This window comes from Bos grunniens, chromosome 14, assembly GCF_055505025.1.
Source record: "Bos grunniens cultivar Pamir isolate PY7600 chromosome 14, Bosgru_T2T1.0, whole genome shotgun sequence".
In the NCBI taxonomy this organism is placed as follows: domain Eukaryota; kingdom Metazoa; phylum Chordata; class Mammalia; order Artiodactyla; family Bovidae; genus Bos; species Bos grunniens.
This window is the reverse complement of record NC_141178.1, coordinates 30,944,789-30,957,763: the sequence shown is the minus strand read 5'-3', so window position 1 is coordinate 30,957,763 and position 12,975 is coordinate 30,944,789. Positions and strand designations below refer to the sequence as shown.

Here is a 12,975-nt window from a genome sequence, read left to right as displayed (position 1 = left end):
AGTTTGAGTTAATTTAAAGAAATCCTTTAAGTCAAGAACTTTGTAAATGAACTATTTTTTTTTTTTAGAAAAATCTCATGAAATGAACTGAATTACATATATTTATGTGTGCCCCAATACACAGTTTTGCTTAATATTCAGGGATTTATAGATCATCTGAAGTTCATCCATAAGCGTCAGATTAAGAATCATCAAACTAGAATATTCATTGTTATATGAATATAAATGAACATACAGTAAAACATTTAAGAGAGCTATGCATTTGTCAATACTAATCAATAGTAGTTTATAGATACATATAATAAATTTTGAAAGAAGTCATTTATGACACATCTGATTTCTAAAATGCCTTATTGATAATAAATAAGATTAATTCTTATAAATACATGTTATTCTTTTTTAGCGAATATATGTATTTTAGCATTATTTATTTTTATTCAATTCCAAATGATCTGATGAAATGAATTTAAAACTATTTATAAAACAATCACTTACTATATCAGATAAAGATTCTACCCCCATATTTGAGTTTTATTTGAAACAGTAAGTGACATAATTGAGCAATTACAGCAATTATCAAAAGCAAACTTGGAGCTTGTTGGTATCAAATATTTTAAAGTGTTCTAATTTTAGTATATGATTTTCACATTTTGTTAGATTTGAGAATATGAAACCAAACATAGGAAATATAAGTAGGAAATCCTCAAATTGGGTTACCTGTTTGGAAAGCATTAGACAGTTCATTTCAAAGTATTTAGTCACATAATAATGATTTATTGTTTATTTTAATTTGTTTATTTAGTTAGCTAATTGGAGGAAAGTTGCCTTATAGTGTTTACAATTTTATGTTGGTTTCTGCCATGAAAAGTGAAAGCTCAGTCATGTCTGACTCTTTGGGACCCCATAGACTGTAACCTACCAGGCTCCTCCATCCATGGGATTTTCCAGGCAAGAATACTGGAGTGGGTTGCCATTTCCTTCTCCAGGAGATCTTCCCACCCAGAGATCAAACCTGGGTCTCCTGTATTGTAGACAGACGCTTTACTGTCCGAGCCACGAAGCCACCAGGGAAGAAGACCACCAGGTTTCTGCCATACAACAGCATAAATCTGTTATAATTACATTGTTATATTTTTAGGATTAAAACATATTTTCAAAACAGATATATTAGTTTTTAAGAACAATAAATAATCTATAATATTTTCAGTATAACTATTTGATACATTCAGAGATAAAAAAATTTTTTATTATAATAGAAAATATGAACAGAAAAATTTTGTTAGATGAAATTATTCTGACATATCAAGTTTTATCATGTCAACATGAAATAAATGTTTGCAGACTTAAATAATTCTGTTTACTACTTTTCCCTCAATATTTTGTGTGGCTAATATATTTATTTTGGAAACTAAGGAGAATTATAAGCTATTACTTTTTTCCTTTTCCTCATTTTGGCTAGACAAATGTTATTTTATATGCTTCATACTTCAAAATTTTCCATGTCCTGGGGAAATCAGGCTATTACTGAACATCTGAGATTTATCAAGGAATTAAGATGTATGTAAATCTATATCACCTGCAATTATATTACATGTATCATAATAACATGCTGTATGCTGCTAAGTCACTTCAGTCATGTCTGACTCTGAGTGACCCCATAGATGGCAGCCCACCAGGCTCCCCCGTCCCTGGTATTCTCCAGGCAAGAACACTGGAGTGGGTTGCCATTTTCTTCTCCAATGCATGAAAGTGAAAATTGAAAGGGAAGTCGCTCAGTCGTGTCCAACTCTTAGCGACCCCATGGACTGCAGCCTGCCAGGCTCCTCTGCCCATGGGATTTTCCAGGCAAGAGTACTGGAGTGGGGTGCCGTTGCCTTCTCCGAACATGCTATATACCTTAACATTAAACAATGTTACATGCCAAATTTATTTAGTTAAAAAAAAAAAGATATATGTAGCTCTTTATACTTGGTACATTGCCTTAGTGGACATTCATATTATTTTCATTGTTCTTGTAGAGTGATTATGAGGGTGAACCAAAAGGGGATTAAGACATGAGTGTGTCTGGGGAGACAAATAAACCCTAATTAAATATATATATATTTTTTTTAATTTTTTAACTAAAAAAAAATCCTTTATATTGTCGGGAATACAATTATTGAAACAAAAATAAGAAAATTACTCATAAAGCAAAAAATGTTTACTTCATAATTTTAAAATAAATTTTGCATTCATCCATTACAGCTTATGTAGGAGGTAAAATATACTCTTGAGCTTTCTTATTTTTATTTTTGAATATAAATACTTCCATTTTCAACAAGACAAAATTATTTATGTCAATTCTTTGATAGTCACAAAGTAATAAACAAATATAATTTTACATTTTATTTTTCTATAATTTTTCCTTAAATGTTTAGTAACTATTAATAGTTTAAAATATATATTATCTATTATTGATCACAGAGAAATTTATAATGCCTTAATTTTTTATCATTATTATATACTTGTTATCAAGTAAGCGTTTGGGTTTTCATCTCTTTGAATCATTTATTTAAAACAGGACCAAATTTTCAAAGAAGACAATTTTTATCTGACATTAAACATTCACTTGAAAAAAAATAATAAAGCTTATATTATTTGAAAAAACAATTCTATCACAAGCATTTCCAGAAATGAGCATAATTATAGAGGACATGAACTACAGACGTTTTCAAAGTGTGTCTTCCCACAATAACACCTTTAATTTTTAACTAAGGAGTAAATTAATAAGAGATTTAGGAGACTGCAACAGTTTTCATGGGAAGCATTTCATTGTTTAAATGGCTAATTCAAATTATTTTTCCAACTTTGGTATCTGAAGTCTATGTAGTCTCTATCTATATCTTGTTATTTATCAAAGATAATAGATTTGCAAATAAAGTAAAAACTATTTTTAATGTATAAAATAAAATATTTTTATATGTAAAAATTTGAATTGATTGAACTTAGTCTTGCCCACTTTTTTTAATATTATATCCCATATAAAATTGGATGGTTCAGAAAACTTGCTTATAATAATAGTATTTTATTCTGATATTGTGGAGAAGGCAATGGCACCCCACTCCAGTACACTTGCCTGGAAAATCCCATGGATAGGGGAGCCTGATGGGCTGCAGTCCATGGGGTTGCAAAGAGTCAGACACGACTGAGCGACTTCACTTTGACTTTTCACTTTCATGCATTGGAGAAGGGAATGGCAACCCACTCCAGTGTTCTTGCCTGGAGAATCCCAGGGACCGGGGCGCCTGGTGGGCTGCCGTCTATGGGGTCACACAGAGTAAGACACGACTGAAGCGACTTAACAGCAGCAGCAGCAGCATTCTTATATTGACTGATTTTATAGTGTTTTCAAGCTAAAACATAGTATAATATTGTGCAAAAAGATTCCTATAGCATATTTTATAAATACGTATATAACAAACATACTTTGATGTTAAACATGAAATGACAATTCATCCAATTTTTAAAATTTTGCTTTAAATTTTAAAATTTTAAATTTAAATTTTAAAATTCTGCTCTCCTCTCTGTTTTTTTCCCACTGATATGTGGGGAAAGGGATTCATATTGTATTAGTAGTAGCAGTAGTAATGATAATAATAACAGTATTATTATTATCGTTAAGATCAGAGCAAAAGGAATATTCCCATAGTCATGCTCTTTTCAAGAGACAGGGCCCTGTCCATGTAATTAATTTTTTAAAGAGCATGCATGTTCTTTTTACAAGTTATTATTCAAATTGAAAGACGTAAAAGGGATACATATTTGTCCAATTGTTTGAATGGCATTATTTAGTGAAAGTAGGTGATTGAATGGATACTAACTTCATTTGAATGTCTTGGCATCACTAGCTACAGAAAATTATCTAGTATCTAAATATCAGAAGGGCTTCTCAGGTGGTGCTAGTGGTAAAGAACTCACCTGCTAATGCAGGAGAGGTAATGTAAGAGAGAGGTAATATAAGAAATATGATATAAGAAATAAACCAGCATTTTTATGCTACTTGATTATTAAAAGGTGTTCCCAGGTGGTGCTAGTGGTAAAGGACCCGCCTGTCAAGGCATGAGACATAAGAGACATGGGTTCCATCCCTGGGTCAGGAAAATCCCCTTGAGGAGGGCATAGCAACCCACTCCAGTATTCTTTTCTATAGAATCCCATGGACAGAGGAGCCTGGCAGGGAATCACCTTAGCATGCACTTAAATATAAGAAAAATAGATGATATACTTTTTTATTTTATTTTATTTTTTTAGTTTTAAATACTTTAAAAAACCTTAAATGCATATATCATGCAGAAGCTTTCCTATTTTCTTCACATTTTAAATTGGGAACTTTTTCACCTATTGTAGATATCCAGAAACAGTAGTTTGAAAGATACTTTTCAAATAGACAAAAGTAATTTGACAATTATATCTTAAGAACTGGGATTAATTAAGTGAACATGGTGAAAATTATAAATATGCTTTGCATTATTCACTATCTGAGCCACTAGGGAAGAAAAATAAAATATTTGGAAAAGTGTTTTGAATTTTAATTATTGATGCCATTTTGCCCTTCTGAACTTTCTGTATAGGATGGAGTACTCAAGGGTTAAGAGTAGAATTTCTTGAATCAGTCTGCCAAGGTTGAAACCTAGACCATGGCAGAAAGTAGAAATAGGACTTTAGAAATATGTTTTAACCTCTCTATATCTGAGTTTCCTCACCTGTAAGAAATGTATAATAATAGTAGCCACCTTTCAGATTCTTGCGAAAATTAAATGAGTTGATACATGTAAAAGGTGTAGATTGCTGCTGCTGCTGCTGCTAAGTCGTTTCAGTCATGTCTGACTCTGTGTGATCCCATAGACGACAGCCCACCAGGCTCCCCCAGTCCTGGGATTCTCTAGGCAAGAATACTGGAGTGGGTTGCCATTTCCTTCTCCAATGCATGAAAGTGAAAAGTGAAAGTGAAGTTGCTCAGTCGTGTCTGACTCTTAGCGACCCATGGACTGCAGCCTACCAGGCTCCTCCACCCATGGGATTTTCCAAGCAAGAGTACTGGAGTGGGGTGCCATTGCCTTCTCCAAAAGGTGTAGATTAGTTACTGACATATAGTAAGTATGATGTAAGTGTCAGCTGTTGTTAAATTTATATGAAACTAGGCAATAATGATGATAAAGTGGAAAAATAAGACATTTATTTTTTATTTTCAAATATATTCCATTTATATACTTATATATAATTTGTGTTATAAATTTAATATACTAATGTAAGAAGCCTATATCATTCTACTACGTTTTCTTATCTCTATCATATGTTAAAAAGTCACATTTTAATGACATATACTACAATATTTTCAAAAGTCAGAGATAAGAAAGATAGTGCTTCCCATAGAAAAAATATTCTACTCATTGTAAACAGTGTATAACACATTGTTTTTAATTAAACTACTAGGAAATATTCACTGAGAAATCATTTACCCCATCTGGGTACTGTAGGAATATTAAAGTAATGATAGGTTTTTCCTTATCTTTACCAAATATATATTTGTATATATAACAAAGGAATATGAAACTATTAAAGAGTATGATAAGATAATTTAAAAATTAAATATAAAATTGTTCATGTTATATAAAAAGGAAAGTAAAAGTGAAAGTGAAGTCTCTCAGTCGTGTCCAACTCTTTGCGACCCCATGGACTGTAGCCTACCAGGCTTCTCTGTCCATGGAATTTTCCAGGCAAGAATATTGGCGTGGGTTGCCATTTCCTTCTCCAGGAGATCTTCCAAATCCAGGGATTGAACCCGGGTTTCCCTCATTGTAGGGAGACGCTTTATCGTTTGAGCCACCAGGGAGGATTAGAAAATCTGAAAAGAAATAAGAGATTGTATTTTGCAAAAGGTGGGACTTGAGCTGAGTCCTGAACATTATATATAGAATTTTGATAGCTAAAGAGGAAGAAAAGGAAAACATGAAGACTTGAAGAAGGCACAAAGAAGGAGCATGGCTAACCATTAAACTTGCATAATAATAAAGAGTCTGTTGGACTTGGATTACGGGTGTATCTTAATTGCAGAAGAATGAAGAATCTGTTGTACTTGGGTTATGGATGTATCTTGGTGGCTATTGGGAAATATAATAGATATGCTTAGAAATCTAGAATCATAGCATATTTGGACAGTAATGAAAGCTGTGTTTGAGAAAGTTTAATTCTCTTCTAGTACTCAAGATGAATTGGAAGAGAATGATAATAGAAAAAAAAAGGATTAAATTAGATTTGAGCATGCACATGAAATGATTAGGAGATTTTTGGTAGGGACCTAGTAGGCCATTGAAGGATCAGGAAGGAGCTTGGGGGGGTGGGGGGAAGATGCAACCTTAGGTTGCAAGTCCTTAGCAAAGAGAGAATTTTTCAAGTCATGAAGAAAATTCAGTATATTGAGAATTGTGGGTCAGTGCCTTTAAATTTGCCCTCTGTATATGATATAAGCTAAAGTAAAAGAGTGGCCAAAAGAAAACATAATAACAAAAACCAGAGAAGTAAAAATAAATTAGCAAGTCAGCAGACCCAGAAAATGGGAAAAAAAAAAATCACATGTATTGTATGAATTAGTGAATTTATAATTAAGTTGGCAGCAATAAAAATATATGTGAGGGTATTTGAGAAATTAATTTTTATAGAATAAAAGTGCAAACACAATTTCATATCTAGTTGAAAATATGACAGCTTTATCAGAGTTATGACTGTTGGTCATACTTATCTTGATAAGCAAGATACTTATCTTGCTATCTGATAAATCAATTTAAATAAGTTGACAATCCATGCTAAATGATGCAGGAATCCAGTGTTTTTAAACATTGACTCTTCATTAGAATCCCATAGAAGATTATTTTAAAAACAAACAAGAAAACAACAACAAAACCAACTGGTTCACAGTGTCTACCCAGAATCACTGCATTAGAATATCTAGACAGAAAAGTAAGCATCTGTTTTTTCATAAAAGAAGAAGAAGAAAAAAAAAAACTCTATAGGTGATTCCAATTCACAGTGTAGGACAAGAACCATAGCAAAGTTTAGATTTTTTCATTTCTAGAGTCTCTACTCAGGTCCTATTCTTTTCTTTAAAAAGCAGATAAGTTGATGAAGAGCAAAATAGAAGTTATTCTCCAATTTGCTATAAGATTGAGTTCATGAAACAGTGTCACTCAGATATTTCAGACTTCATCTGGTTTAATAATCTTCCCATTAAAAAAAAAGATTTCTTAGGGAATTATTTATTTACTGTGAGCACATTCACTGAAAATATGAATACATAATTTATCAATAGGGTGTTCTGAAGAAACTGCTGAAAGTGTACAATAAAACATAGTCATGGGACTTGTTAAAGGGTAAAGCCCTTAATTTGATTTTCAGCATTAAAGCATAATTCAACGACATGCTTGATAACTTGCATCACAGTTTTATTTTCACATTGGCAGAATAAATTCCTTGTTATATACCAGTTAAAAATTGCCATTATCCTTAAACTTTTTCCATAAAGTTTTTTTTTAATTTTTTTATTATTATTATTATTTTTTACTTTACAATATTGTATTGGCTTTATTTTTATGTTGCAACTTTAAAAATAACAAGTATCTGATGACACTGATATAACTGGTAGTGACTTCTCTGCTGCCAATAATTAATGGAAACTCTGGCAATGATACCTATGGAGTGCATTACAGAGATTTCAAAATTTGATAGTAATTAAAAATAAAGTGTTAACTGTTAATGTGTTAATATTCAAAGTAGTATGTCATTGAATAGAAACATGGAAATTATGTTTTATATATCCACAAATTAAAAAGTATTTTTGTTCTCATTATTGGTTTATAAAATTATATTTAACATTCCATGTATAAATTATAGTGATTAGAATAATAAAATACAAGAATATATTTTATGTACAATTTGAAATGAATATCACTTTTGATTTTCTAATCATACATGTTTTGATTCTTTCTTTTCTTGTGTTCCTGTTGTTTCAGTAAATGAGGGAGGTATTAAGACAGCTTCCAATTTATGCCCAGATCCAGGAGAACCAGAAAATGGGAAGAGAATTGGATCAGATTTTAGGTATGATTTAAAATTTTTTATTTCATTATTAACTTTGTTAAAGTTTATTTTAATTTAAATTTCAAGTATAATAATATGGAGATGAAGACGTGGTGACTTAAAAGTGTGGCAGCTAGATTTCACTGAAGTGTTATGATTAATAATATTTCACTAAAGTGACTAAATAACATCAAATTTATCAGGGAACTTTTTTAAGTTTAAATGATTAATTTATTGTCATGTGCTATGTGGGAGAACTCGGTTGGATCCCTGGGTTGGGAGGATTCCCTGGAGGAGGGGATGGCAACCCACTCCAGTAATCTTGCCTGGAGAACCATCATGGACAGAGGAGCCTGGCAGGCTACAGTCAATGGGGTCACAAGAAGTTGGACACAACTAAGCAACTAAGCACAGCACAGCACAGTAAGTGGAAAATCATGAGATTCAATTTGAAATACATAGGTTTGAATTCATATTCTAATGTTTATTAATTGTCTGATCTTGAGTAAGTTTTTCAATCCTGTCTGCCAGAGTTTCCTCTTCTGTAACATGTAAATCAAATTTATCACATAGAATGATGTTTCAAATGAGATACTGCATGTGAAACCTTCCTGCAAATGTTCTATAAACATTTTATTTAAAAGAAAATTTAATTTGAATAAGGTTTATCTCCATCTTAAATTTAGTATTTATTTTAAAAATTGAAATCAAGTTTACTTACAGCACAGAAAATATACATAGTAGACTAGGCTTCCCAGGTGGTGCTAGAGGTAAAGAATCTGCCTGCCAGTGCAGGAAAAAAAAATACGTGGGTTCCATCCCTGGTACAGAAAGATCTCCTGGAGGAGGGCACAGTAATCCACTCCAGTATTCTTCACTGGAGAATCCCATGGACAGAAGAGACTGGTGGACTATAGTTCCTGAGGTTGCAGAGTCAGACATGACTGAAGTGATTTAGCACACAGAGCACTCATGGTTAAATGTGTCAAAGGAATAGTGCACTTAATAATATGGTAACTATTAATTTACACTATGACACAATATTGTTTAAAAATATTGAATTTTCAGTAGTCCTCTGAATGTAACATTTTACAAATAAAAGATACAAAAATCCTGTAAAATACTAAGTGATAATTTAGTTCACAATACTATTTTCACAAAATATTCATGATATATTAAATTTTAAAATGATAATGGTTATAGTTTCACATACCACACATTTACATTCTTTGCTTCTTTATTCTGTTTGTATAAAGGACTTCTGAAGAAATTCCCCGTGACTAAAAATGTAGTTCTTATAATAAAAACCTATGAATATTTTGTCTCCATGGATCATTTGACTTAAAGTTATATTTTGATATTCTTGCAGGGGAAAACAATATTAGTTCAATATGAATAAACTTGTAATTTTCTAAAAAAATTGCAGAACTTTAACTAGCCTGATAATTAATATGGATAATATTGTATGAAAAATCACATTAAAAAGAAATTCAAAAGACCCAGAATCCAGTCAGAGTTAGAGCTTAATAACCTAAGTATATTAAAAATCAACTAAATCTCAATCTCAGTAGTTAAAAGTGATATTTTATAGACTGTAAAATGTCATCAACATACCTGGTATTTGTATATGTATACTTTATTTAATAAAAACCCTATAATAATAAAACCTATAGTAACCTGTTTGTTATTTTATTCCACCTTGGCTCAGATGGTAAAATATCTGCCTGCAATGCAGGAGACCCAGGTTCGATCCCTGGGTTGGAAAGATCCCTTGGAAAAGGGAATGGCTACCCACTCCAGTATTCTTGCCTGGAGAATTCCATGAAAAGAAAAGCCTAGAGTGTTACAGTCCATGGCATCAAGAAGAATCAGACACAACTGAGCAACTAACACTTTTATTTTCACTTACAAATAAAACTGAAAGTCTGCTTATCCAGCTAATAATTTTATGTAACTGGAATTTGAACTCATTACTTCCTGATTCTATATCCTGACCCTTTAATTACTGTGTTAAATTATGCTTTGAAACCAAACAAACTTCATTCAGATCCCATTCTTACAATCAACCATCAATATATTGTCTTCTCTGAGGATGTTTTCCTCAGCTCTAAAAATGATAATACCTGTTTCCTAGTATTGAGGTGAATGTTGCATGAGATATGCAAACATGGTAGCGAACTTAAGACGAATGAGTATTTAATCCTAGCTGCTATTGTAGTATGAAAAGATAAATGGAAATAATTATTCTTGAAGTTAGTATCTATTTGGTCTCACTTTTTACAAAAATATGCGGCTTATTATAAATAGGCTTATTACTATTAGAAATAGTAATATAGAGGGTTAAATTACCTTTTCAGTTCAGTTCAGTTGCTCAGTCGTGTCCAACTCTTTGTGACCCCATGAATCGTAGCATGCCAAACCTCCCTGTTCATCACCAACTCCTGGAGTTCACTCAAACTCAGACCATCGAGTCGGTGATGCCATCCAGCCATCTTATCCTCTGTCATCCCCTTCTCCTCCCGCCCTCAATCCATCTCAGGATCAGAGTCTTTTCCAATGAGTCAACTCTTCGCATGAGGTGGCCAAAGTACTGGAGTTTCAGCTCTAGCATCATTCCTTCGAAAGAACATCCAGGGATGATCTCCTTTAGAATGGACTGGTTGGATCTCCTTGCAGTCCAAGGGACTCTCAAGAGTCTTCTCCAACAACACAGTTCAAAAGCATCAATTCTTCGGCACTCAGCTTTCTTCATAGTCCAACTCTCACATCCATACATGACCACTGGAAAACCCATAGTCTTGACTAGACAGACCTTTGTTGGCAAAGTAATGTCTCTGCTTTTGAATATGCTATCTAGGGTGGTCATAACTTTCCTTCCAAGGAGTAAGCATCTTTTAATTTCATGGCTGCAGTCACCATCTGCAGTCATTTTGGAGCCCCCAAAAAAGTCTGACACTGTTTCCACTGTTTCCCCATCTATTTGCCATGAAGTGATGGGACCAAATGCCATGATCTTCGTTTTCTGAATGTTGAGCTTTAAGCCAAACTTTTTACTCTCCTCTTTCACTTTCATCAAGAGGATTTTTGGTTCCTCTGCACTTTCTATCATAAGGGTGGTGTCATCTGCATATTTGAGGTTATTGATATTTCTCCCAACAATCTTGAATCCAGCTTGTGCTTCTTCTAGCCCATGTTTCTCATGATGCACTCTGAGTACAAGTTAAATAAGAAGGGTGACAATATACAGCCCTGATGTACTCCTTTTCCTATTTGGAACCAGTCTGTTGTTCCATGTCCAGTTCTAACTGTTGCTTCCTGACCTGAATACAGATTTCTCAAGAGGCAGGTCAGGTGGTCTGGTATTCCCATCTCTTTCAGAATTTCCCACAGTTTATTGTGATCCACACAGTCAAAGGCTTTGGCATAGTCAATAAAGCAGAAATAGATGTTTTTCTGGAACTCTCTTGCTTTCTCGGTGATCCAGCGAATGTTGGCAATTTGATCTCTGGTTCCTCTGCCTTTTCTAAAACCAGCTTGAACATCTGGAAGTTCACGGTTCATGTATTGCTGAAGCCTGGCTTGCAGAATTTTGAGCATTACTTTACTAGCGTGAGAGATGAGTGCAATTGTGCGGTAGTTTGAGCATTCTTTGGCATTACCTTTCTTTGGGATTTGAATGAAAACTGAACTTTTCCAGTCCTGTAGCCACTGCTGAGTTTTCCAAATTTGCTGGCATATTGAGTGCAGCACTTTCACAGCATCATCTTTCAGGATTTGAAATAACTCAACTGGAATTCCATCACCTCCACTAGCTTCGTTTGTAGTGATGCTTTCTAAGGCGCACTTGACTTCACATTCCTGGATGTCTGGCTCTAGGTGAGTGATCATACCATCATGATTATCTTGGTCATGAAGATCTTTTTTGTACAATTCTTCCGTGTATTCTTGCCACCTCTTCTTAATATCTTTTGCTTCTGTTAGGTCCGTACCATTTCTGTCCTTTATCGAGCCCCCCTTTGCATGAAATGTTCCCTTAGTATCTCTAATTTTCTTGAAGAGATCTCTAGTCTTTCCCATTCTATTGTTTTCCTCTATTTCTTTGCGTTGATCACTGAGGAAGGCTTTCTTATCTCTTCTTGCTATTTGGAACTCTGCATTCAATGCTTATATCTGTCCTTTTCTCCTTTGCTTTTCGCTTCTCTTCTTTTCACAGCTATTTGTAAGGCCTCCCCAGACAGCCATTTTGCTTTTTTGCTTTTCTTTTCCATGGGGATGATCTTAATCCTGTCTCCTGTCCAGTGTCATGAACCTCAGTCCATAGTTCATCAGGCACTCTATCAGATCTAGTCTCTTAAATCTATTTCTCACTTCCACTGTATAATCATAAGAGATTTGATTTAGGTCATACCTGAATAATCTTCTGGTTTTCCCTACTTTCTTCAATTTAAGTCTGAATTTGGCAATAAGGAGCTCATGATCTGAGCCACTTCAGTATTCTTGCCTTGAGAATCCCATAAATAGTATGAAAAGGCAAAATGATAGGATACTGAAAGAGGAACTCCCGAGGTCAGTAGATGCCCAATATGCTACTGGAGTCCAGTGGAGAAATAACACCACAAAGAATGAAGGGATGGAGCCAAAGCAAAACAATACCCAGTTGTGGATGTGACTGGTGATAGAAGCAAGGTCTGATGCTGTAAAGAGCAATATTGCATAGGAACATGGAATGTTAGGTCCATGAATCAAGGCAAATTGCTGCTGCTAAGTTGCTTCAGTCGTGTCCGACTCTGTGCGACCCCATAGATGGCAGCCCATCAGGCTCCCCTGTCCCTGGGATTCTCCAGGCAAGAACACTGGAGTGTT

The 12,975-nt window shown here is 33.9% G+C and overlaps 1 protein-coding gene across 3 annotated transcripts in view; it reads left to right on the top strand.

Moving 5' to 3' along the window:
- The window catches only part of CSMD3 (CUB and Sushi multiple domains 3), a 1,478,779-nt gene that overhangs the window by 605,691 nt on the left and 860,113 nt on the right, over nt 1-12,975 (top strand). For all 3 annotated transcript variants that reach the window (XM_086335396.1, XM_086335395.1, XM_086335397.1), the window contains one exon: nt 8,046-8,133. In XM_086335396.1, coding sequence (XP_086191522.1) covers nt 8,046-8,133 — 88 coding nt within the window. The remainder of the gene's footprint in view (nt 1-8,045; nt 8,134-12,975) is intronic.